Source organism: Podarcis melisellensis, assembly GCF_964234715.1.
Source record: "Podarcis melisellensis genome assembly, chromosome: 12".
Classification (NCBI taxonomy): domain Eukaryota; kingdom Metazoa; phylum Chordata; class Lepidosauria; order Squamata; family Lacertidae; genus Podarcis; species Podarcis melisellensis.
Genome location: NC_138544.1, coordinates 56980637 through 57007312, shown reverse-complemented (window position 1 = coordinate 57007312; position 26676 = coordinate 56980637). Strand labels below are relative to the sequence as shown.

Sequence of the window (26676 nt, the reverse complement as noted above, 5' to 3'; positions counted from 1 at the left end):
TCTTTCCTAAATGCCCAGAGGTGCAAAACCGGAAATTTAGCACATAGATGAAAAACCTTAAATCTGTATAATAATAATAATAATAAAATTTATTTATATCCCACCCTCCTCAGCCGAAGCTGGGCTCAGAGCGGCTAACAACAGTAAAAGTAACACCGTTTACATAAAATCACAATCAATTAATTGAAATACATTCTAAAAATCAATTCAGAATCACATTAATGACAACCATTGGGCTAGAGTTCTATGAGGATTATGCATGGATGTTGATAGGAAGCACAATACTGGGAAAGCTGCCTTTGCCAACCTGTCTCCCATATATATTTTTGACTACAACTCCCATCGGCGCCAGTCACTGCATGATGGGAGTTGTAGTCCAACACCTGGTAGGTATCAGGTTAGCGAAACCTGTCTTGCAGTGTAGCAGAGATGGTCAAGGCTTGTTTCACAGCAGGGACGAGCGAGCCATCTCCCAGGTCACTCTTTGCCGATCCTCCACATGCCACATAAATAAGATTTTCTCAGCGGAGAAACCCGCCCAGTACACTTGAAGCAGAGGAAGAGAGGTTGGTGGCGTTGGCATGCATGACTAAGGTCAAAACGGCCACTTTGATTTTGGAATATTCTCCAGGCTCTGGTACCTATTTATCTACTTGCACTTCACGTGCTTTCGAACTGCTAGGTTGGCAGGAGCAGGGAACGAGCAACGGGAGCTCACCCCGTCGCGGGGATTTGAACTGCTGACCTTCTGATTGGCAAGACCTCGGCTCTGTGGTTTAACCAACAGCACTACCCACATCCCTCTTCGAGAACCAATAATAATAATAATAATAATAATAATAATAATAATAATAATAATAATATATTTGTACTCCGCCCATCTGGCTGAGTTTACCCAGCCACTCTGGGCGGCTCCAAATCAAGTGTTAAAAACAGTACAGCATTAAATAATAAAAACTTCCCTAAACAAGGCTGCCTTCAGATGTCTTTTAAAGAGAAGATAGCTGCTTATTTCCTTCACATCTGCTGGGAGGGCGTTCCACAGGGCGGGCACCACCACCGAGAAGGCCCTCTGCCTGGTTCCCTGTAACCTCACTTCTCACAATGAGGGAACCGCCAGAAGACCCTCGGAGCTGGACCTCAGTGTCCAGGCAGAATGATGGGGGTGGAGATGCTCCTTCAGGTATACTGGGCCAATGCCATTTAGGACTTTAAATGTCAGCACCAACACTTTGAATTGTGCTTGGAAACGCACTGGGAGCCCATGCAGATCTCTCAGGACCAATAATAATAATTTATAATATATACCAAGGTACCACTGTACTAACTCTGCTCTCCTCCCTCTAGCGGATTCGTGCCAGGAGGGGTGTGATTCGTAATTTAGTAAAGAAAGTCAAGAAGAAGTTCAGGAAGCATCCGCCGGGAAGTTTCTCTGTGATTGCCCACGCGGGAGGTTGGCGACACCGTGGACGGATTGCGTGAGAAGATGGGCATGTTGCCGCCCAAGGGAGAAGACGCCATTGTTGCTGCGGGTATTTTAACAGAGCCTGACAAAGACTTTCCCGCTTTAGGAACGACGCAAGGCAGGATCCGGCCGCTTGCCTGCCAAGCGGTTTCTTCTGCTGAATGCTGAACAGCCCTTTCAGATCTTGCCTTCGATTTCCCACCTGCTTGTAATATGTTCAGAATAAATTATTGCGATGTTTGAATCCTGCTGTTGCTCCTCACTACTCATTTTCATGAGAGCAGGCCTGTCTTTGGCAATATATATATATATATAATAGAATCATAGAGTTGGAAGTCATCTAGTCCAATGTTTCCCAATCTTGATTCTCTAGCTGTTTTTGGACTACAATTCCCATCATCCCTGGTCACTGGTCTTGCTAGGTAGGGATGATGGGAGTTGTAGTTCAAAAAACAGCTAGAGACCCAAGGTTGCGAAACACTGATCTAGTCCATAGCTGTCAAGGTTTCGCTTTTTTTAAAGGGAAATTCCCTTATTTCGAATAGGATTCCTCGCAAGAAAAGGGAAAAGTTGACAGCTATTATCTAGTCCAGCCTCCTTCGAATCAGTCGGCAGGGGGGCCCGACCGCAACAGCCGCAACATCTGGGGGGTTAGGGGGCGCAAATCCACGGGTTAGGGGGCGCAAATTACTTGCCTACGACAATCTACGCCACTGTTTCGAATGGAGGAATCTCAGCTAAAACATCCATGGTAGATGGCCATCCAACCTCTGCTTAAAAATAGGGTTGCAATATTTTCGGAAATTCACAGACACAGCCCATTTTCAGCCCTTGTAAGCTGAAATGTCGCGGAAAACTCACAACCTCCTGAGGAAGTCCGTTCCACTATTGAACTGTTGTTACTATCAAAAAGTTCTTCCTGGCGTTGAGTCGGAATCTCCTTCCTTGTAATTTCAAGCCATGGGTTCGAGTCCCACCCTCCGGAACAGGAGAAAACAAGCTTGTTCCCTCCTCCATGTGACATCCCTTAAGATATTTGAAGATGGCCTATTAAACAATTTTGGAACGAAATATATGAAGAAATCAAAAAGATGTTTAAAATATCTTTTAGTAAAAAAACCCTGAGGCATAATCACAAACGATATTCCTGACCATCAAAGGAAAGTACAGTGGTGCCTCACAAGACGAAAATAATCCGTTCCGCGAGTCTCTTCGTCTAGCGGTTTTCTCGTCTTGCGAAGCAAACCCATTAGCGGCTTAGCGGATTAGCGCTATTAGCGGTTTAACGGTTTAGCGGCTAAAAGGCTATTAGCGGCTTAGCGGCTTAGAAAAAGGGGGGGAGCGAAAAAAATCGCAAGACTCGCAAGACGTTTTCGTCTTGCGAAGCAAGCCCATAGGGAAATTCGTCTTGCGAAGCGCATCGAAAAACGGAAAACCCTTTCGTCTAGCGGGTTTTTTGTATTGCGAGGCATTCGTCTTGTGGGGCACCACTGTATTTCTCTATGAGACAACAGCTGCCAGGATGCTCACAGCAAAAAATTGGAAAGGGAGAAAAATTCCGTCAATGAAAGAATGGCAAATTAAATTTTGTGAATATATAAATCTGGCAAGACTCACAGCATTCATAAGGGGACAATCGGACCCAAAATTATTGAAAGAATGGGGATGTTCTAAAGAGTATATGAAAAAATGTTGTTCTGGAGTAAGCATATCTGCATGTAACGAATGAAGCTTTGCAGGGTTAAAGAAAGAGGAAAATGGTGCAAAAAGTATAAAGATAAAGGTAATCTACATTAGACACGACGACTTAGAAAGAGTAAAAATTTCAAGGTCTTAGAACAAAGGAAGGATGTCAATATGTGTCTGGCAGAATCCGAGACCAGGGAAGAGAGATGGCGGAAGAAGATTGGAAGAAATTTAAAGACTATCTTAGGAAACATTGCAAAATTAATGAATGCTAGCATGATGATGGTTTAGAAACTAAGTGGTTTTCAGCTGAAAGGGTTATGTAAAAAGAAAAGAAAGGTTAGAAATTAACTGAAAATTAAGGGAGAGGATTTGCTGAACTAATAATTAGAAATTGAGATACAGAAAGGGGAGGTATGCGGAGGTCGGGGAAGTAAGTTTAAGAAAATAAGGGATTGAAATTATACTTGTTCTTTTTTGTTTGTGTATTGTTTGTTTGTTTGTTTTTGTTATTATATAACCTGCGAAAATTTAATAAATATCTTATAAAAAAGAAGAAAAAAAAGAAAGGATGTCAATATGTGAATATGTATGTAATGACTAGATTAGAATGATGATATGGTTTTATTTGTAGATGTGTGTTTTTGTGTGTTCTTTTTTCTTTTGTGGGTGGTTTTTTTTTTGCCTGTTTGTACTGTTTTATTTTGGATTCGATGTTTGTAATTTTTGTTGTAATTTTGCATTGAAAAAAAAAAGATATTTGAAGATGGCTGTCATATCTCCTCTCAGTTTCCTCTTATCCAGGCTAAACCTACTCCTTCAACCGTTCCTCATAAGGCTTAGTTTCCAGACCCTTCATCATCTTGGTCGCCCTCCTCTGCACACACCTTCCAGCTTGTCAATATCCTTCTTAAATTGTGGTGCCCAGAACTGGACACAGTATTCCAGGCAGGCCCAAATTTAGTTGGAGTGGCAACCCAACATTTTATTATTATTATTATTTTTAAAATAAATTTTTATTAGATTTTCCACCATGATAACACAAACCACAAAGCAAGATGATACACAAAAACAGGAAAAAAATAAGAAAGAAAAAAAGGGGGGACAACAAACAGATAAACAATAACAACTAACTTAATTCTTCACAAATCCAACCTTTTAAACATCTTGGTTGACTTCCTCAAATCCCTCCCTTCTGAGTTTCCTTGTTATTAAAAGCAGCAGCTTTCCAATATCATTATTAAACTAAAACAATTTCCCATTATAGTCCATCTTATTCACTTTTCTTAACATTCTAAATTCCATTTATTTAATTATTAATTAAACAATTGTTAGTCTTAATTAAATAATAATAATTATTTATTAATTTCTATTTTTTTATATTACAATATTTATTCAAATAGTCCTTGAATTTCCTCCAGTCCTCTTGAAACTCCTCTTCTTTCTGGTCGCGGATTCTTCCGGTCAGGTCAGCTAGCTCCGAAAAGTCCATCATCTTCATCTGCCAATCTTCCACTGTTGGTAGTTCTTGTGTTTTCCAATTTTTAGCAAGTAATATTCGGGTGGCTGTTGTGGCATACAAAAATAATTTAACCTCCTTCTTGGGCTCAACCCAACATTTTATTGCCATGTGGGATTTTTTTCCACCATAGGTCTTTGGGTCCCGTCAACCGTGTGCATTTTAACCGCAGACTTGCTCATTTTATTTTATTTTTCACATTACACTCAATTTTATTTATACAAAACTCCTTGAGTGAAAACAACTGCTAGTCAGTTGCCAAGCCAAGTCAGTACCTTTTGCCATCTGGAGGCAAGCTGGTTACTTGGCATTCTTACTGTCGTTGGACCGCATTTTCTTCAGCCCTTTCTTGTTGTGTTTCTTTGCAAAACGCATGTTCCGCAGGAACTTGGGATCAACCCCCTTCAGAGATTCATATCTATTTGATCTGGGCTTCTTAATGCCATTTCTGTGCCACTTGCGAGACTGGTTGTGTGTGGTGTGGTTATTGGACTTGGCCATGGCTTAAACCTGAAGCTCCGCCACAGTTCAGACCAAAACCGGAAGAGCGACTTGCTCATTTTATAACCAGTGCACCGGAGGTATCCAGGCCAATTTTACCCTGCCTCCCTAGTCATGTGGAATTTGTCAAAGTATTTATAGTACTTACAAATCTCTTCACAGCAAGAACACCAACCGTCTGGTTGTGGGATATTGCTTCACAAGCTCTAAAAACATAGTCACCTAATCTGAAAAATATATGCGATACACAGACAACGCTTGTTGGTTTTGAAGAGACTCTGTGAAATAGTAAGAAATGCTGCAAAAAGAGAGTAAGAGGAAAAGGAGTGGGGAAAGGCAATATTATGTTTAGAAATGCGTTAATAAATAGAAATTTTTCGAAAGATTGACAGAGAAATTGAGGGAAGTCAAAAATTGAAGCATGAGTGTAAAATAATTTGTTGACTGTATAAAACTTGTTTGGAAAATGAATAAAAATTATTTTTTTAAAAAAAAACATAGTCACCTATGACAGATATAACAAAACTGAATATTTTAAATTGTGCAGATGATAAAGTCCATTCTGGCTAGAATCTGTGGCACGGCTGAGTTTGCATTTTGCCATTGAGCAGGTCAATGAAATGTTGGTTTGTTGCCAGACCCAGTCTTGGATCATTACTGACACATAGGGCAATGGTATTATTTCTTATTTCAACTAAGCAAACCACATAACCCTTGGATTAACTATTAACTAATCCTGGCAACGGGTTTGGTGTTGGTTTGCCACAAGGTAGTTGGGGTCATGAAGAGTTGGACACGACTAAACAACTAAACAATAACAACAGTTGCAAAAGGTCTGTATAGTTAAAGCTATGGTTTTCCCAGTTGTGATGTATGGAAGTGAGAGCTGGACCATAAAGAAGGCTGATCGCCGAAGAAGGGATGCTTTTGAATTCTGGTGCTGGAGGAGACGCTTGAGAGTCCCATGGACTGCAAGAAGATCAAACCTCTCCATTCTGAAGGAAATCAGCCCTGAGTGCTCACTGGAAGGACAGATCCTGAAGCTGAGGCTCCCAGACTTTGGCCACCTCATGAGAAGAGAAGACTCCCTGGAAAAGACCCTGATTTTGGGAAAGATGGAGGGCACAAGTAGAAGGGGACAACAGAGGACGAGATGGTTGGACAGTGTTCTCGAAGCTACCAGCATGAGTTTGACCAAACTGCGGGAGGCAGTGGAAGACAGGAGGGCCTGGCGTGCTCTGGTCCAGGGGGTCACGAAGAGGCGAACACGACTAAACGACTAAACAGCAACAGTTGCAAAAGGTGTTTTATTATTACTATTCCTTTTTATTGAAAGTTTCCATGAGTGACTATTGCAGATAACCTCTGATGGACCCTGCAAACTTAGTTGTAATAGTCACTCAAAGCAATTTATGGGCAATTTGTGGCAAAACATCATCGGATCTGCCACAGGAGACCATATTAAAATGTAAAATTTGAGGCTTTCTGATGCACGGTTGCAGGTGTTGACGCAGTGTTACAAGACACCAGCGAAACCCAAAGTTGTAAAAAGTATTTATTGCACTAAGATTAAAAGCAGGCACTATTTCAGGCCACAACCCATGAGATTCAAGTTGGGAAAACCCTGGTCTATGAGAACCAGAATGACTGTTAAACCCTTTACGGTAGTGTTGGGGAAATGCAACATTTAAAACACACACACACCTCTCAGTCACATCCTAGAATACTAATGATATTTGGATAGCACGTCTACAGTAATATTCCACCAGCCAAATGAGTTTAGAAAATCAATGCTTTTTAAAATTTTATTTGATATTTTATTAAAATAATTTCGCTTATAAAAAAAAGCGGTAAAGAGGGGGGGAAAGTGAACGAATATAAAAATAATTAATAATTTCAGTTACGTTTCCACACATTAGTATACAAATGTATAGAGTTGTATTATCCCGATACAATTTCCTCTATCAATAAGCTCATATATTCTCCATAAAGTCACTCCAAATGTCATTCTATTTATCCAGAGAAAGTCTGCGTCTATAAACGGTCCGTTTGTACACTGCTAATAGGTAAAGGTAAAGGGACCCCTGATCATTAGGTCCAGTCATGGCCGACTGTGGGGTTGCAGCGCTCATCTCACTTTATTGGCCAAAGGAGCCGGCGTACAGCTTCTGGGTCATGTGGCCAGCATGACTAAGCCGCTTCTGGCGAACCAGAGCAGCGCACGGAAACGCCGTTTACCTTCCCGCCAGAGCGGTACCTATTTATCTACTTGCACTTTGACGTGCTTTCGAACTGCCAGGTTGGCAGGAGCAGGGACCGAGCAACGGGAGCTCACCCCGTCGCGGGGATTCAAAACTAGTAAAAAAAAGGTAAAGGTAAAGGACCCCTGGACGTCCAGTCAAAGGCAGTCATCTCACTTTTCAGGCCGAGGGAGCTGGCGTTTATCCAAAGACAGCTTTCCAGGTCATGTGGCCAGCAGGACTAAACTGCTTCTGGGGCAACGGGACACCGTGATGGAAACCAGAGCGGACAGAAACGCCGTTTACCTTCCCGCCGGAGCAGTACCTATTTATCTACTAGCACTTTGACGTGCTTTCAAACTGCTAGGTTGGCAGGAGCGGGGACCGAGCAACAGGAGCTCAGCCTGTCATGGGGATTCGAGCCGCTGACCTTCAGATCAGCAAGTCCTAGGCTCTGTGGCTTAACCCACAGCGCCACCCGCGTCCCGCATTCCAAGTATCATTCTATTTATCCAAAGAAAGTCTGCGTCTATAAGCGGTCCGTTTGTATGTTGCTAACAGGCAGCACAGTGGTACCTCGGATTAAAGACGCTTCAGGTTACAGACTCCGCTAACCCAGAAATATTACCTCAGGTTAAGAACTTTGCTTCAGGATGAGAACATAAATCATGCTCCGGTGGCGCGGTGGCAGCAGGAGGCCCCATTAGCTAAAGTGGTGCTTCAGGTTAAGAACAGTTTCAGGTTAAGAACGGACCTCTGGAATGAATTAAGTACTTAACCCGAGGTACCACTGCATTTAAAACACATAGAAATCTCAGCAGCATCCTAGAATTCTAACAATATTTGGATAGCACGAGTCTACAGTAATATTCTACCAGCTGAATGAGTTCGGAAAATCAAATGTCCATGGGACCAAAGAGATATCGGAAAGGTCCCAACTCCAAAAGGGACACTTGGCGGATGAGGGCAAGGGGTGCCTCTACTCTTCTTCCGGGGCTGTCAGAGCTGCAGTAGAAAAGGAAGATGGGAAATACTGCTCCACAAATATTCTGGGCTGGGCGGCCTCCATCGCTTGGGGTCTGGCGTTCCTGGTGTTGGGGTTGTTTGCCTGCAAAGGAAGAACGAGAGGAAGAGTCAGCAGAGATCTTCTTCCGCTTCCGTTCGGCGATAAAAAACACAAACCAAACAGACAGCACAGGGATGCAATCGAAGCATCCGATATGTTCAAACCCTCCAGCATTTCTCCAAGGAAAATAGGGACGTCCTAAGGGAAAGAGGGACATTGCGGTATCAACTCAGAAACTGGGACTGGGCTTCTGTAAATCCCAGACTGTTCCTGGAAAATAGGGGCACTTGGAGGGTCTGTATGTTGTGAACCACCTTGAGATCTTTGGGTGAAGGGCAGAAGAAAGAAAGAAGGAAAGAAAGAAAGAAAGAAAGGAAGGAAGGAAGGAAGGAAGGAAGGAAGGAAGGAAGGAAGGAAGGAAGGAAGGAAGGAAGGAAGGAAGGAAGGAAGGAAGGAAGGAAGGATTCCAGATGTATGGCAACCCTAAATTAGCCTTGCACTCAACAACAACAACAAAAAATTAGCCTCACACTCCCAGTAAAACCATTTATGGTCCCAGTTCAGCCGGCGAACAGCTCACCTGCAATGGATGGCAATTCACAGACGTCAGCGGTGAATCTTGCATGAAGTTATGAACTGAGACCTCGGCAGAACAATCTCTAGTGGTCTGGAGAGGAGGAAAATGGGTCAGGATTCTTAGGATTCATCCTGAGCTTCTAGACCAGGCGTGGCCAACTCCCAAGAGACTGCGATCTACTCACAGAGTTAAAAACTGGCAGTGATCTACCCCCTTTTTGGGGGTTCAGGTCAAGGTTCTTGAGATTTTGTTAGGGATGAGGAAAGCCCAGTTTTGGGGGTTCAGGTCAAAGTTTTGAGCTTTTTAGGAAGGAGAAGGCCCATTTTTAGGGGTTCAGGTCAAAGTTCTTGAGATTTTTTTAGGGGAGCTTTTTTGGGGGGAGACAGCGATCTACTGGTGATCTTCCGCCACAAACGTCCAGTGATCCACCGGTAGATCACAATCTACCTGTTGGACGTGCCTGTTCTGTGGGATGTGAAACACAAGAGCAGTCAAGTACAACATTCCTAGAGTGAACATGTTTACACACGGGGAGGGATGTTTGTCCAGCCAGCAGGTAAACTTCCTGTTTCCTTCTGGGCTGGGACAGACTTCCTCTGCATGTGACTAGAGGTGGGTGTGGCCTCACCTGTGCAGGTAACGACAAAAGCACAGGGCAGGGCAGCCATCTCTCTCTCTTTGCCTACATGCATCGAAGAAGCAACATCTGCTTAGCCAAAGATGCTCTCTTGGCCTCCAGCCAAGAGAGGACAAAGGGACTGTCTTCTTAAGAGATAGATTCCAAGTGTATGTTACTTCATTAAGCTAAGTCTGCCTTCTGGGATCTGATTGTGAACAGAATGTGAGTAAACTCTTTTTATACTTTTATAGAAGACTGTGTCGTGTCTTATCCTTTATGAGGGAATAAGGGGGAAATACCAGAACAGTTATTATAGAGGCTTTAGTGAGCCTGAGCGAAAACAGACGTTGCAAATTTAAAATAAACGGGAATGTTACTCTGCTGATATTGTGGAACTTGTTAACACAAGTTGGATAAGGATATAATCAGACAATATATCCTCTCCTGCACCCCTGAACATTCCCACATGTTCTAGACCAGTGTTTCCCAACCTTGTGCCTCCAGCTGTTTTTGGACTACAATTCCCATCATCCCTTGCCACTGGTCTTGCTAGTCAGGGATGATGGGAGCTGTAGTTCAAAAACAGCTGGAGGCACAAGGTTGGGAAACACTGTATCTAGACCAAGGAGGGGGACCCAGAGGCGGAGCTAGCTGTTGGACTCCAACTCCCATCAGCCCTGGCAAATGTGGCCAATAGGGACAAGGGGAGTTATAGTTTAGCAACAACAGCAGCATCTGGAGGCAGGACCACGTGCACCAGGTATTCGAACCAGAGCCCAACCCTGTCACTCACCCCATTCGGTTTGTATTTGCAGTCTCCAATCCTGTACTTGCCCGTTTTCTGACAGAGGGTCTCCTTGATAGTGAAGTCCATGCTGAAGTGAACCCCCCAGTCAAATCTCTATGGAGCAGAAAAATAAATAAATAAATAAATAAATAAATAAATAAATTGGAAGCAAGAAGAAATTCCGGCGAAAGAATGAACGGCAGACGAAATTAATGGACTAGGCAGAATTGGGCAAAATGACAGGAAGGATTCGAAACTTGTGGGACCAGAGATTTACAGAAGATTGGAAGAAGTATACGAATTATTTGAAGAGCGACTGTAATCGCCAAATTACGCTAGTAGGACTACAAGAAGTTTTGTAAGGAGAAATATACGAAGTGTTACAAAGTAGAAGAAAGATAGAGATATTGGTTATGAGTTTGAAATGTAATAGGGAAAATGCATACTGAGAGATTAGATTGGAAAATTTTCAGACAGGATGGATGGAAGTAAAAAAAATTTGAATAAGATGTAAAAGTATGTTTAATTATTGTTAATAATAATAATAATAATAATAATAATAATAATAATAATAATATAATTTATACCCTGCCCTCGGGGCAACTAACACCAAATATATAATACATTAAAAACACAAAATCAAATGATTAGTTTAAAATACAATTCGAACCACATTTAAAATCAAAATAAAATGAAGTGGGAACTCACAAATCATAACAGTAGGGGCAAGGAATTAAAAGTTCACCAGGCTCGGCCACCCATGCTGGTCCCATATGGGCTGATACAAAGAGCCAGGATCCCATACAGGGTCCCATAGAAAGAAGGGGGTCAGACTGAACCCCGACCAAAGGCCAGGCGGAACAGCTCCGTCTTGCAGGCCCTGCGGAAAGATGTCAAATCCCGCAGGGCCCTGGTGTCTTGCGACAGAGCGTTCCACCAGATTGGGGGCCCCCAATAATATATTTGAGGGGGCTGCCCCCCCAAGTTGATGGTCATTGCCATTCAAGGAGTGTGTGCATGCCACGTCATGTGATCGATTATGCAGGGTGAGGCTTACCTGACCCCCTCCCCCAATATTTTATTCAAGTTGGCATCTCTGGGTGAGAGGAACCAGCTAGGGGACCCCCAAGGGAAGAAGGTGTGACGTTAACATATGAGAGTGCTGGAGGTGAAATAGTTAAACAGGTTACCCAATCAGGACCCAGGGGGTGGAGTCAGAGGGACTATAAAACCAGCTCTGGAAGGAGTTTGTTGGGAGTTGGGTGGTTGGTTGGAGTGGGAGTGAATTGGGATAGAGCCTGTGGGTAGGTTGAGTTATATACAATATACGATATCTTTATTGTCATTGTCCCATGCAGAACAATGAAACTGAAAAACTACATAAAAAATTCAAAAACCCCATTTTAAAATACACTATACTATAGAGACCCCTTATGCTGTGTTTAGAACCAGAATTGCATTTGTGTAGAAACTGTTTCTCAGGCGGCTAGTCCTAGTCTTTATAACCCTGTACCTTCTTCCAAAAGGCAGAAGCTAAAAGAAATAATTTCCGGGGTGTGCACTATCCTGCGCTATCTCTGCAGCTTTCTTATGGTACCTGGAAGCATAGATTTGATTCAAGGTGGGAAGAGTGCACCCAATTATTCTCTACGCAGTCTTTACAACCCTGACAGCATTGTTTTTCCTCTGACCGTGCAGCTCCCAAACCACACACACAGACCATAAGTTAATACACTCTCCACAGTGCAATGGTAAAATGCCATCAGCAGGTCCTTTTAGAGATTGTTTTTCCAGAGGATTCTCAGAAAATATAACCTCTGCTGTGCTCTCTTCACCAGGTCTTGGCTGTTTTCTCCCCAGGTTAGGTCATCTCTCAACTCCATTCCCAGAAATCCAAACACTGAGACCTGTTCCACGCACTTCCCCTCAATAATGAGTGGTTGAATATTCAATTTACATTTCCTAAAGTCCACAATGATCTCTTTTGTTTTCTTTAAGTTAAGGAGTAAGTTGTTTTGCCTGCGCCACTCCCCCAACTGCTCAACTTCCTTCCTATAGGCCACCTTCCCCTCTCCAGCCGTGATTAAACCAACCACCGTTGTATCATCTACAAACTTAATGATCTTATTACTGGGGTATTTGGGGGCACTGTCAGATATATAGAGCGTATATAAAAGCAGGCTCAACACGCACTCCTGTGGCGTCCCCGTATTTGTGACGAGATCCGCAGAGACGTGGGAACCCAACCTGACCCTTTGGGAACGGTTTGATAGAATATCTACCTGCACAAACATGGTGGAAGTCCCAGGTCTAATAATTTGGGCACCAATCTATGCGGAAGAATAGTATTAAATGCAGAACTAAAGTCTACAAATAACAGTCTCGCGTAGTTCCCTTGCTTCTCCAAGTGAGTCAGAACAGCATGTAAAGTCATTGCCACAGCATCCTCTGTGGATCTCTTTGCCTTGTACGCAAACTGGTAAGGGTCAAGTCCCACTGGCAGACAAGATAAGATGCGGTTCCTCACCAGTTTTCCGAAACATTTCATTATAATGGGTGTCAACGCCACAGGGCGAGAATAATTCAGACTGTTAGTGTAGTGAAATAAGCTGAGTCAGGAACAGTAAGGAGCTAGGAAGATGAGTGAATATCTGAGAGGTGGTTTAGTGAGTGAGAGCAGGTAGCGGAAGTTATAGGTCTGGATAGGCACCCCATGATTGTAATTGACTGATACCATTTATGAAACCACACGCTTGTTAAACTGCACTGAATAAACAGAAGTTTATGTTCCAGTTTAAACCCTGACTGGACACAGTATTGTCTCAGGTAGGGCCTGGGTGGTGGTGGCGAGATATAAAGTGGTAGCATAGGGATCAATAGAAGGTGAAATGTCTGGGACCCTGTGTGATCACCACAAAAGGCTCAGAGCCCGGGCAGTGGTGGTGCAACGCCGACGAGGGGTCAGAGGGAGGAGGAGGAGATGGGTGGGGAGAGGAAATGTAGGAAGCTGAAGAGTATTTAGTGAGCACGAAGAGTTTGTGGCAGTTGTTGTTTAGTCATGTCCAACTCTTCGTGACCCCCTGGACCAGAGCACACCAGGCACTTCTGTCCTCCATTGCCTCCCGCAGTTTGGTCAAACTCATGCTGGTAGCTTCGAGAACACTGTCCCACCATCTCGTCCTCTGTCGTCCCCTTCTCCTTGTGCCCTCCATCTTTCCCAACATCAAGGTCTTTTCCAGGGAGTCTTCTCTTCTCATGAGGTGGCCCAAGTCTTGGAGCCTCAGCTTCAGGATCTGTCCTTCCAGTGAGCACTCGGGCTGATTTCCTTCAGTATGGAGAGGTTTGATCTACTTGCAGTCCATGGGACTCTCAAGAGTCTCCTCCAGCCCCATAATTCAAAAGCATCAATGCTTCGGCGATCAGCCTTCTTTATGGTCCAGCTCTCACTTCCATACATCACTACCATACATCTCCGTGGCAGAGAGCAGTGCAAAAGCTGAGGCAGAAGAGGAGTCTGGCTGGTGAAGAAGCAAGTGTGTCTCTCTGTCCTGCTGCGACTAATTCCCCTCCTCCTTGGCCTCCCAGAACCAGGAGAGGCATGAAGAGGAAGATGCAAAGACAAGCATGCCGGCATAGTCTCAGATTGCTGGCAAAGGACCCGGGAAAGAGAAGACTTAGGCGGCAGTGGGAAGGCAGAGACTTTCTGTCTCCACAACTGCCTCATAGGGGCAAGACCTGCTCATGAAAATTTGCTGTGCTCATGAGTGTGATAGGAATTTTGAGGTCTTTGATATATGTTAAATATTCATAAGTGTACCAACCAAGCACGTACATAGATCAGGACAGGAAGACCGACCTGTAACCATTTTTGATTCCCAAACTGTCCAAATGTTTTCTCTGCGAGGTCAAAGGAAAATGGAAAAGCCTCCCCATTGTCTTTTCCTTCACAAATCCTGTCTTAAGGGTATGTTTGTGTTTGAATAGGGTGTGAGCCTGTGACCTGGTCCAGGAACTAAGTATTTATCATAACTAAGTATTTATCTAAGTATTTGACCAAATACTAAGTATTTGACCAAACTGCTCTAGTCAGTGGAAGACAGGCGTGCGTGGCGTGCTCTGGTCCAGGGGGTCACGAAGAGTCGGACAGGACTAAACAACAACAACAAGTATTTATCATTACAAAAGACTGGCCAGGCTCCCCAGGGTATCCAATCAAGTAAGCAGGCAAGCCAATCAAGTGACCATCAAACAGGTAACCTGTCAGATGATATAAACAAGTCACTCAGATTTCTGTTTTAGACCGCCTTTTCTGTGATGTATCTGGGGGGTGGTCTTAGGTTACACCCCTTCTGTGATGTATGTATGATGTTTCTGGGGGTGGTCTTGAGCTCCAGTGCAGGGAATTTAAAATGTCTATATAAGGCCTTGCGCACCATTGTTCTGGGTTCCTCCTCCCTCCTCCGTGTGGTGAGTGAGGACCCTGTTGCAACAGATCAATACAAGATCAGGCTTACTAGCTGCTTTGCTTCTCAATATTCTCTGGTTGGCCTCTGTTATTTTCTCCTGCCAATAGGGAACCTACGTAAGGACTCTATATGGGCTCTTGGATACCCACCCCATAAGGGAAAAAGGGCAGGTTTTGTTTACAACATTAGGCCCGGCAGTCCTCAGCAGATCCTGTTTCTTCTAACAAAGAGTTAACTCCACTTTCTGTGTGTGATTTATTGCTGGCTCGTTCCTGACCGAGAGGCAGGTCTCTGCCTTCAAGGAGCTTGCAATCTACAGTCTTTCCCTCTACCTTTTTGGAGGGATGCAGGAAAAGTTCAGAAGCATTTTCTTGTTGATGCATAAGATGAAAAAGAAAAGGACTTCTTCCCTCATTTGGGCCCCAGGCAGTCTTCCTCCATAATCTCCCCGTAAGTGTTTGGCAATAGGGAATGAGCGAGCGACAGGGAAATGGTTGCATTTTTGATAAAAGCAGCACAAACAAAGCATTAACAGGAATTCAGTTGCTGCTCTTCGTGTGGCGTTACAGAGAGTTTAAGGGGGAGCTGTTTAAAAGAGAAGGCAGGAAAAAGATATGCGGCGATGTGAACACTTAACAGATTTATCAGGGCCTCACAGGATTAGAAAATCTGTTTGAATTTAAAGGTATGTTCAGATTAGTGGTTTAAAATGCAATGAGGCCTTTAGCAAAGTATTGGAAGACACAAGAACTACCCACGCTGGAAGAATGGCAGACAAAGGTGATTGATTACATGGGACTGGCGGAGATGACTGGCAGAATCCGTGACCAAGAAAAAGAGACGGTGGAAGAAGATTGGAAGAAATTTAAAGTATACCTTAAAAATTGTTGTAAAATTGATGAGTGCTAAAATGTCAGGGGAAAGGAAAATATAGAATTACAGCTGTAATTGATTAAGTATGAGAAGAAGCTTAAAAAGAAAATAAGTAATTAATTAATTGGTATGAAGAGTTGTTGAAGAAATTTTAAAACAGGGATGCAGAAAAGGGGAGGTAAGGGGAAGTCCGAGAAGCAAGGTTTATGAAAAAGAGGTTTTGAAATTATACATGTTTATATGTTTTTGTTTGTTTATGTGTGTGTGTTGTTTTGTTTTTAATTTGTGTTGGAAAACTAATAAAAAATTATTTAAAAATAAATAAATTAAAATGCAATGAGGCCATTGCCCCTTCCCTCTGCATTTGAAACCATTAACGTGCATTAGCTTTTTGGTTCCCGTCCTTAACCCCCCCTCCAACCCTTCCCCCGAACTCCTATTCCTTTTTAAACAATTTTTTCTTGTGACATAATCAGGAGTTCCTACATCCCAGGGGGTTGGACTAGATGGCCGTCGGGGTCCCTTCTGTTTCTCCAATTCTAGGATTCTATAATGACCATTACTAAAAACCCAAAGTTGTAGTAGCAGGACATTAAAGGTAAAGGGACCCCTGACCATTAGGTCCAGTCGTGGCCGACTCTGGGGTTGTGGCGCTCATCTCGCTTTACTGGCCGAGGGAGCCGGCGTACTGCTTCTGGGTCATGTGGCCAGCATGACTAAGCCGCTTCTGGCGAACCAGAGCAGCGCACAGCAATGTCGTTTACCTTCCCGCCGGAGCGGTACTTATTTATCTACTTGCACTTTGATGTGCTTTCAAACTGCTAGGTTGGTGGGAGCAGGGACCGAGCAACGGGAGATCACCCCGTCGCGGGGATTTGAACCGCCGACCTTCTGATCAGCAAGTCCTAGGCTCTGTGGTTTAACCCACAGCGCCACCCGCATCCCTAGCAGGACATTACACCATGCCAGATACAAAGCAAACAAACAGTAAGTAATAAGAGGAAGAAATTGTGACACACCAAAAAACATCAAGGCATCCATATTCCCTCCAGTTGACATAAAAGCTTTTTCGACCCTCCATTCCTCTGGAAACACACTGTTTATGTGTTACTGTTTCCGCAACAGCCGAAGTCTACAAGTTCTTATAGCGCAAAGACAAATGTATACCCCTCCACCAGTTTTTCCCTTGCTGGGATCCTAACATCCATGTCAAAAGTTCTTTAGAAAGACAAGCTTGCATGTTGTCCCTTGCACTTTCTGTTGCAGAGACAGGAAATTGCTTTGCAAAATATGCTTTGTTGGGAGAGATTTGCACTGAAGTGACGATGAAATTTCAGGATTATTATTATTATTGCAAAAAACGGATAACCGAAATTAAGACTGGAAGAATGAGAAACAGAAGAAATGTGCAAATAAGGAAAGATTGGCACTAAAGAGCTGATTTTTCATCTGGGGCACTGAAGGTATTGTTGGAAAGATGAGCGAGGGAAGAACTATGGAGAAAGAACTGGAAATTTATGGCCTGTGAAGTATTGAGGGAAAATCTAATCAAGATGTTTTATAGATGGTACTTAACACCTACCAAAATAGCTGAAATGTATAAGACAAAAACAAATCTGTGCTGGAGGTGTGGTAAAACAGAGGGGACACTTACACATGTTTGGTGGACCTGTGAAAAAATCAAAAGCTTCTGGAATGTAGTATATGATGAGCTTAAAAAAAAATGTTTAACTAAAATACAGCAGCTTTTCTACTAGGGATAACGGACACAGGTATAGCAAGAGAAGATCAGAAAATATTCCTCTATGCCACAGGAGTGGCAAGGATCCTAATTGCTAAAAGCTGGAAAAAAAGAAATTGTGCCAACAAAAAAGGAATGCAAGACAAACTGTTAAGAGTATATTGAACTGGCTAGATTAACAGAGGCAATTAGAGATCACACTAGACAAGAGTTTCAAAAAGCATGGGGAAAACGCGGAGAATACTTCACAAAACAGTGCCCTAAAATACATACCTGGACTTGTTTCGATTAATGTCTGCAGGAGACTTTGTGGATATTTAAGTTGTAATTAGAAAAATCTTAATAATTATTCATAAAGGAAACAGCTTATAAGAAGTAAATAAGGCAGCCAGATACAGGATAAAGGAAGTTTTTATTTGGTTGTTTGTATCGTTGTATGTTATGATTATTGTATTTCTGTATTGGAGGGGTGAGGGGTTTCTGTTACGTTGTAAATAAAATTTCCAATACAAATTACCGTATTTTTTGCTCTGTAAGACGCACCAGACCACAAGACGCACCTAGCTTTTGGAGGAGGAAAACAAGAAAAAAAAAAATCTGAATCTCAGAAGCCAGAACAGCAAGAGGGATCGCTGCGCAGTGAAAGCAGCAATCCCTCTTGCTGTTCTGGCTTCTGGGATAGCTGCGCAGCCTGCATTCGCTCCGTAAGACGCACACACATTTCCCCTTCTAGGTGGGAAAAAGTGAGTCATAGAGCAAAAAATACGGCATTTTTTTAAAAAGAAAATATGAAAGATGAGCAATGGAAATAAACTGAAAGTGACAGATCTGGCCATCCCTGAACAGAAGAACGTTTCAGGGAAACGAACCCTGCCATACTTACTGTTTTGCGCGTGCTTCTGATCTTCCACAGCCTGAAAACGGCTTGCCCACCCGATTCCTGGTTGTATTCTTCGACGGCCATCCTGGCTACGTTTCGGGGGAGCAGCGCCGGGGGGGATTCTGAGCCCGGGAGTGTTGCTGCGGAAACTCCCAGGGCCCCCAATATCGCCCCTACCAGGAGGAGCTCCATAGCTGATCCTCTTTCCTGCCTGAGCAAAAGAATTCTGCTGCCCTGCTCTCTACAGAGATAGAAGCCCCAGATCAAAAGCCAAACTGCGGGAGGACGTGAACTTGCTCAATCAACTTGGCAGAAAACTCCAGCCACCCACATCCTCCTAAAACCTAAACAGTGAATCCGCTTGGGAACGTGCGTCGCTAAGCTAGGATAACATGCAAGGCTTTCGGTTTCTATAGGAGCAGATACAAGACAAAGCAGGGAGACAGCTTTCTTCTGCTCTTTGAGCCAATTTCTTGGAAATGAATCTTTACGCAGCTGGATAAACATGGTACCCCCAAATTAATAAGGATATAGGGCACCGCTTGCAGGGGATCTGCTCCCTTCCTCGCTCAGCTGCAGGCTTCCAGAAGATCCCAAACAAAGCAGTGGAGCTTGGGGTGGAGCTCAGAGCTGGTGTCCAGGGCCCCACATCTTGGTAAAGGTAAAGGTAAAGGGACCCCTGACCATTAGGTCCAGTCGTGGCCAACTCTGGGGCTGCGGTGCTCATCTCGCTTTACTGGCCGAGGGAGCCGGTGTACAGCTTCCGGGTCATGTGGCCAGCATGACTAAGCCGCTTCTGGCAAACCAGAGCAGCGCACAGAAATGCTGTTTACCTTCCCGCTGGAGTGGTACCTATTTATCTACTTGCACTTTGACGTGCTTTCAAACTACTAGGTTGGCAGGAACAGGGACCGAGCAATGGGAGGTCACCCTGTGGCGGGGATTTGAACCGCCAACCTTCTGATCGGCAAGTCCTAGGCTCTGTGGTTTAACCCACAGCGCCACCCATATCCCCCACAGCTTGGAGGGCCGACAAATAACCACATAGTGGCATCTAACGCAGCAAGCAGGAAATAGGCTGACATGGGCATGCTACAGAGTACCTCCTTATTTGAAAAAAAATGTTTTATAGGCAGTTGACTGGGGACGTGGGTGGCGCTGTTGGTTGTAGGAAAGTAAACGGCGTTTCCGTGCGCTGCTCTGGTTCTCCAGAAGCGACTTAGTCCTGCTAGCCACATGACCCGGAAGCTGTCTGTGGACAAACACCGGTTTCTTCAGCCTATAGAGCGTGATGAGTGCGCAACCCTAGAGTCGTCCATGACTGGACCTAACGGTCAGGGGTACCTTTACCTTTACGCAGTTGACTGGGCTCGTATATGGTTACAGAGGCTTGTTTTATTATTTTTACTAGGGAAACACATTCTGTTTTCCTACAGCAAAATGGAGCTTATTTCCAAGTAGAGTGGTTACCTTGGTTCTCAAACTTAATCCGTTCCAGAAGTCCGTTGGACTCCCCAAACCATTCGAAAACCTAGGCGTGGCTTCCGATTGGCTGCAGGAGCTTCCCGAACTCAAGCAGGAGTTGCGTTGTATGTTCGGCGTCTGGAAAATGTTCGCAGACCGAAACACTTACTTCCGGGTTTGCAGCGTTCGGGAGCCGATTTGTTCGACAACTAAGCCGTTCAGGAACCAAGGTACCACTGTAAATGCATACAGCATCAGAGCAGCAGAAGGAATTTCTGTTTTATTGCTGCGGTTGTCATGGTGCCAGTGTTTCAGGGAGCATAAAAACATGAAACTGCACAAGCTCAGATAATTTCTCTTTTTTTGTTGTTGAAGTCAGAAACTTAGAAGCGGTTGTGAAGCACCAAACGGCTATGGTGGGTGGGGTTGTGTGTGTGAGAGAAGAGAAAATTGCAATATGTGCTTCACGACTGTGGTAATGTTAGAGATGTGGGGGAAAGTTGTTTTGGTTCATTTAAAGGCTAATCGGCCTAATCTGCATTTTTCAAGACAATATTTGAAGCAGAACACAGCCGTTCCCTTGAAATCTGCATTTCTCTGAATTTTGCAATCCAGTTCTCCCGCCAAAAAATGCATCTGTTTGGGTGGTCTGCATATAAATGCATACACTTTTTAAACTTGGAAATGTCTGTTGGACTGTTTGATGTTGTTGTTCTTTAGTTGTTTAGTCGTGTCTGACTCTTCGTGACCCCCTGGACCAGAGCACGCCAGGCACTCTTGTCTTCCACTGTCTCCCGCAGTTTGGTCAGACTCATGTTTGTAGCTTCCAGAACACTGTCCAACCATCTCGTCCTCTGTTGTCCCCTTCTCCTTGTGCCCTCCATCTTTCCCAACATCAGGGTCTTTTCCAGGGAGTCTTCTCTTCTCATGAGGTGGCCAAAGTCTTGGAGCCTCAGCTTCAGGATCTGTCCTTCCAGTGAGCACTCAAGGCTGATTTCCTTCAGAATGGATTGGTTTGATCTTCTTGCAGTCCATGGGACTCTCAAGAGTCTCCTCTAGCACCAGAATTCAAAAGCATCCATTCTTCAGCGATCAGCCTTCTTTGTGGTCCAGTTCTCACTTCCATACATCACTACTGGGAAAACCACAGCTTTAACTTTGTTGGCAAGGTGATGTCTCTGCTTTTTTAAGATATTTAGTACTATCCACAATTTGTTGGCATCCGTCTTTGTGTTTCTTTCAATAGCTTTTGATGATCATGGGAATTTCCGAACCCCTGACCGATTCAGGACCCCCCACCAGACCATGGTTATCCACAATGGGTATATTTGTAAACACACAAAAATAGAATGTGAGCCCCCTGGGGTTCCTGGAAATTCTCAGAGAGTTGCGAATGTGCTGTAATATTTATGTTGTGATAAGAATAGCTCGGCAGAGCATGAGACTCTTAATCTCACGGTTGTGGGTTTGACCCCCACATCGGATGGAAGATTCCTGCACTGCGGGGGGTGGGACTCGATGATTCTCCCTCTCCCTTCCAACTCTGGGGTCTGGGGTTCTGTGAAAAAGTTCCAGGAGAAAAGACATTTATGAATGGATACAGAGCACTCCTAGATGCATTGAGGTCTCTCTGATAAAGCTGAAGGTTGTGATAAGAATTTTCAGGTCTTAGATATATATTAAATGTTCATAAATGTACCAACCAATTACACGTACATAGATCAGCACAGGAAGACCGACCTGAAGCCATTTTTTATTCCCAAACTGACCAAATGTTTTCTCTGCAAGGTCAAAGGAAAATAGAAAGGCCTCCCCATTGTCTTTTCCTTCACAAATCTTGTCTTAAGGGTATGTCTGTGTTTGAATAGGGTGAGCCTGTGACCTGGCTCAGGAACTAAGTATTTATCATTACAAAAGACTGGCCAGGCTCCACAGGGTATCCAATCAAGTAACCATTAACAGGTAACCTGCCAGACAGGAGATAAACAACGCACTCAGATTTCTGCTGTAGACCGCGCTTTCTGTTGATGTATGTATGATGTGTCCGGGGGTGGTCTTGGACTCCAGGGCGGGCAATTTAAAATGTGTATATAAGGGCGGGCACACCTTTGTTCTGGGTCCTCCTCCTTTCCTGCGTGTGAAGGGGGCACCCTGTTGCAACAGATCAATAAAGATCAGGCTTACTAGCTGCTTTGCTTCTCAATATTCTCTGGTTGGCCTCTGTTATTCTCTCCTACCAATAGGGAACCTGCGTAAGGACTCGATATGGGCTCTTGGATACCCCATAAGGGAAAAGGAGCAGATTGGGCAGATTTTGTTTACAACAAGGTCCAGTTCTTCCAGTCTTCTGCAGTACAAATTCCAAAATTGGGAGGTCGGCATCAAAGGAGTATCTGCGCTCCTCTCTTTGGGAAAGCCTGGGCAGAATTTCAAGGCCTTTTCCTACAAAAGCAAACAAACCTCAGAGCTGAAGCACACAAGATCAAAGTCTGCAGAGTTCACGCAAGGAGAGAAAACACGTGGTATTTCCTCTCTGCCGTTAAATAAAACGTGAAAGAAAATAATCAAGCAACACCGGTTGGTTTGCCGCCTGCCCCCTTGGCACCCCTCAGTTTTTACTCACCATTTTTTTTGGGGGGGGGAGAGAAATATACACCAACTTAAAGAGCCATGTTGCAGTTCAGGGAAGTTTTTAATGTGTGACATTTTAATGTATTTTTAATCTTTGTTGGAAGCTGCCCAGAGTGGCTCGCGAAACCCAGCCAGATGGGTGGGGTACAAAAAATAAATTGTTGTTGTTGTTACAGACTGAGCAATCCCAGACAACAAGTCATGCCGGATGAATCTCACCCCCCTTTTTTATGGAGTTACAAGCTTGGTGGATCAGGGGCATGCTGTGTAGCGTATCTTGATTTCAGGAAGGCCTTTGACAAAGTCCCCCACGATATTCTTGTAGCGAAGGTGGCATGAACATAGCCAGGATTTTTGTTAGGGTGGGGGGCAGCCAAAGTTGTTGAGCTTTTCTTGGGAAATTGGGGTATAAATAATATCCCAAAGACAGGATATTAGCCCCCCCCCCGCCCACACACATAAAGGGAAATGTAAAGGGACCCCTGACCACTAGGTCCAGCCGTGGCCGACTCTGGGGTGGCAGCGCTCATCTCACTTTACTGGCCGAGGGAGCCGGCGTACAGCTTTTGGGTCACGTGGCCAGCATGGCTAAGCCGTTTCTGGTGAACCAGAGCAGCGCACGGAAACGCCATTTCCCTTCCCACTGGAGTGGTACCTATTTATCTACTTGCACTTTGACGTGCGTTTGAACTGCTAGGTTGGCAGGAGCTGGGACCAAACAACGGGAGCTCACCCCGTCGCGGGGATTCGAACCGCCGACCTTCTGATTGGCAAGTCCTAGGCTCTGTGGTTTAACCCACAGCGCCACCCGCGCATGGAATGTGGGCTGAATGATGAGGTGCCTGTTAGGTTGATTTGTAGCCAGTTGGCTGACCGAGCCCAAAATATATTCATTTATGGTTCCTCATCATCCTGGGGGGGAAGTGACAAGTCAGGTGCCGTAGGGTTCTATCGTGGGCCCAATGTCATTATAAATGACTTGGACAAAGGAATTGAGGGGAATGAAATAATAATAATAATAATATTTCAAGAGAACATAGGGCCAGACTAGAGGCTGACATTGGCTGTGTGATTTCTCCCTGTGTAGCCTTTTTTATTTTTATTTTTTAAAAAAACTAGCAGAGAGTAGCTGCCCTGGACTGGGACTGTGCATGGGAATAAAGGAGAGCCTGAGTGCAGGATCAGGCCAAAGGCCCACCTTCAGTCGTCGTCCCCCAACTGCCTCATAGTGGCAGGATCTCCCGGGAAGAGTCGCTGTGCCCCTGAGCTGTCCTGTTTCTTTGAAAGAGAGTTAATTTCTCAGACGCCGTGTGTGTTCTTGCTGACCTGCTCCCCGCTCTACCTCCAGATATTCTGCGTGGAAAGCAGAGGCTCCCTTCCCTCTGGTGCCTCTGCGGTCCTTTTCTTTCTAGACTGTGTCGAGGCAAGACCTGCCCTCCTTTCCTTTGCAAAGGACATTCTCTGGCACTCATCCATCGCAAACATGTGCCATTAGCTCGACACAGAACTGCTGGCAAAGGCATTTTGACAAAGTAGTTCCCCTGTGTTTATTTCCAGGAAGTCAAACTGGTTCTGGCTAGAACTCAAGGCGTTTAACGTCGATGGTTCCTTGCTGTGGAAATCTTCTTCCAGCAGAGATTGGGGTTGCATTGCTGCTTTTGAGGAATTCTCTTGGGAAACTCTTTTAAAAATGTCAACATGCCTATTCCATCGCTTGAACCCTTGGCTCAACTGGTGGTTTCCCCACCCGGGCTTGGACCAGATTTTATTGCCCCACTCAAGTTTCCCTGCTTCGGCAGCAAGCACTTCAATGCATTCAATGGACCTCAGGGTTCTGGGTTCGAGTTCCATGCTGGCAAGAAGATTTCTGGGGGAGTTCAACCTTCCAACTCTATAATTCCATGATTCTATGTACTGTGGTGGGACGCGGGTGGCGCTGTGGGTAAAAACCTCAGCGCCTAGGGCTTGCCGATCGAAAGGTCAGCGGTTCGAATCCCCGCAGCGGGGTGCGCTCCCACTGCTCGGTCCCAGCGCCTGCCAACCTAGCAGTTCGAAAGCACCCCAGGTGCAAATAGATAAATAGGGACCGCTTACCAGCGGGAAGGTAAACGGCGTTCCGTGTGCTGCGCTGGCTCGCCAGATGCAGCTTGGCACGCTGGCCACGTGACTCGGAAGTGTCTTCGGACAGCGCTGGCCCCCGGCCTCTTAAGTGAGATGGGCACACAACCCGAGTCTGTCAAGACTGGCCCGTATGGGCAGGGGTACCTTTACCTTTATGTACTGTGGTACATAGAATGACAAACCTAGACAGCATCTTAAAAAGCAGAGACATCACCTTGCCAACAAAGGTCCGTATAGTTAAAGCTATGGTTTTCCCAGTAGTGATGTATGGAAGTGAGAGCTGGACCATAAAGAAGGCTGATTGCCGAAGAATGGATGCTTTTGAATTATGGTGCTGGAGGAGACTCTTGAGAATTCCGTGGACTCCAAGAAGATCAAACCTCTCCATTATGAAGGAAATCAGCCCGGAGTGCTCACTGGAAGGACAGATCCTGAAGCTGAGGCTCCAAGACTTTGGCCGCCTCATGAGAAGAGAAGACTCCCTGGAAAAGACCCTGATGTTGGGAAAGATGGAGGGCACAAGGAGAAGGGGACGACAGAGGACGAGATGGTGGGACAGTGTTCTTGAAGAACCAGCATGAGTTTGGCCAAACTGTGGGAGGTAGTGGAAGACAGGAGTGCCTGGCGTGCTCTGGTCCATGGGGTCACGAAGAGATGGACACGACTAAACGACTAAACTACAACACAACATGTACTGTGGTTGATGTAAAGACATCAGGTGCCTACACGTGTAACCATCACAGGGGACACATCCATCGAGTTACAAGGTCATGGGCTTCCTTATTAAGCAGCAATGTCAGAGGCTGCGTTAGACAAGAAATACTTTCCCGCCCCATTGCAATTCCTCCCAAAGCCCCTCTGTTCTTAAAAGCCCCATTCAGTCCAATCCCTGCAGAACACGGTTGCCTGGAGAGTGTGAGAGCCTGGAAGTGGGTGGCTTGGTTTTGGTACCAGAGGACAGTATGAACGTACCTTCACAACGACCCGCAGATCGACTTTTTGGCACACACCTTTGGCTGTGAGATGGGTGCTTCCTGATCCTTGGCTTCTTGACTTCCGGCTCTCTGACCCTCGGCTTTCTGACTCCTGGCTTCTGGACTCCCGTTCCTGCTCCCACCCCGCCATCTTGCCCCCAGTCCTGACGTCCCCTGCTGGGACTTTGATCGCCCATGAACTGGACCGTGACAGATACCTTCCCAGGTTGACAGACCTCATCTTATATATGGTCCACTACAGAGAAGCAGGGACGTGGGTGGCACTGTGGGTTAAACCACAGAGCCTCTTGGGCTTGCCAATCAGAAGGCTGGCAGTTCGAATCCCCGCGACGGGGTTATCTCCCGTTGCTCGGTCCCAGCTCCTGCCAACCTAGCAGTTCGAAAGCACGTCAAAGTGCAAGTAGATAAATAGGTACCGCTCCGGCGGGAAGGTAAATGGTGTTTCCGTGCGCTGCTTTGGTTTGCCAGAAGCGGCTTAGTCATGCTGGCCACATGACCCGGAAGCTGTACGCTGGCTCCCTTGGCCAGTAAAGCAAGATGAGCGCCGCAACCCCAGAGTCGGCCACGACTGGACATAATGGTTAGGGGTCCCTTTACCTTTTTACAGAGAAGTAGCACCTTGAGATCTTCTCTTGGGGAGCACCAAGACTGCTACTCAGTATGGGAACTGAAGACCTCACACCTGGGAGTGAATGCTCAAAACAGGAATGAGAATCACTGGACAAGGTGGTGGTTGTGGGAACATGGACAAGGGCAGTGATGAAGCCTAGTTTGGACCAGGTGGGGAAACAGCTGTGCCACGCAGAGGAACTTCCACACTTAGATGAGAATGTACACTAGGGCCCTGAATCTTCATTTTCCTGGAGTTATGGAAAAACGAGTGTGCAATCTACAGCCATGTAATTTCTATGACGACTTCTGAACCCGTGTGAATGACCCCGCAAAAGGATTTCAGTAAACTGGCTTAGGGAGAAAACGCAGGCAAAATACGCCGAAGGCAAGACACATTTATAAAACAGGAAAGAACGACCGAGCAGCCGAGAAA

The 26676-nt window shown here is 45.1% G+C and overlaps 2 protein-coding genes across 2 annotated transcripts; both read right to left on the bottom strand.

Annotated features, from left to right (window-relative positions):
* Nucleotides 1-4928: 4928 nt before the first annotated feature.
* RPL29 (ribosomal protein L29) lies at nucleotides 4929-5223 on the bottom strand. The gene has a single exon (XM_081883541.1). It carries the CDS (start codon nucleotides 5169-5171, stop codon nucleotides 4971-4973), a length of 201 nt encoding a protein of 66 aa, XP_081739667.1. The 5' UTR covers nucleotides 5172-5223; the 3' UTR covers nucleotides 4929-4970.
* A 1486-nt stretch (nucleotides 5224-6709) lies between these two features.
* Nucleotides 6710-18723, bottom strand: LOC309353344 (cathelicidin-4-like). Its single transcript, XM_081882756.1, has 4 exons — nucleotides 18424-18723; nucleotides 10467-10574; nucleotides 9058-9144; nucleotides 6710-8519 (listed from the first exon to the last, which is right to left on the bottom strand). The coding sequence occupies exons 1-4, from the start codon at nucleotides 18610-18612 to the stop codon at nucleotides 8391-8393; spliced, it is 513 nt and encodes a 170-aa protein (XP_081738882.1). The 5' UTR covers nucleotides 18613-18723; the 3' UTR covers nucleotides 6710-8390.
* Nucleotides 18724-26676: the final 7953 nt, after the last annotated feature.

Coding starts and splice junctions, on each gene's coding strand:
- LOC309353344 (XM_081882756.1), bottom strand. CDS start 18,612: ATGGAGCTCCTCCTGGTAGGGGCGATATTGGGGGCCCTGGGAGTTTCC. Junction 9,145..10,466: donor GCAAATACAAACCGAATGGG/GTGAGTGACAGG, acceptor CCTCCTCTCCAG/ACCACTAGAGATTGTTCTGC. Junction 8,520..9,057: donor TGAATTGCCATCCATTGCAG/GTGAGCTGTTCG, acceptor CTTCCTTTGCAG/GCAAACAACCCCAACACCAG.
- RPL29 (XM_081883541.1), bottom strand. CDS start 5,171: ATGGCCAAGTCCAATAACCACACCACACACAACCAGTCTCGCAAGTGG.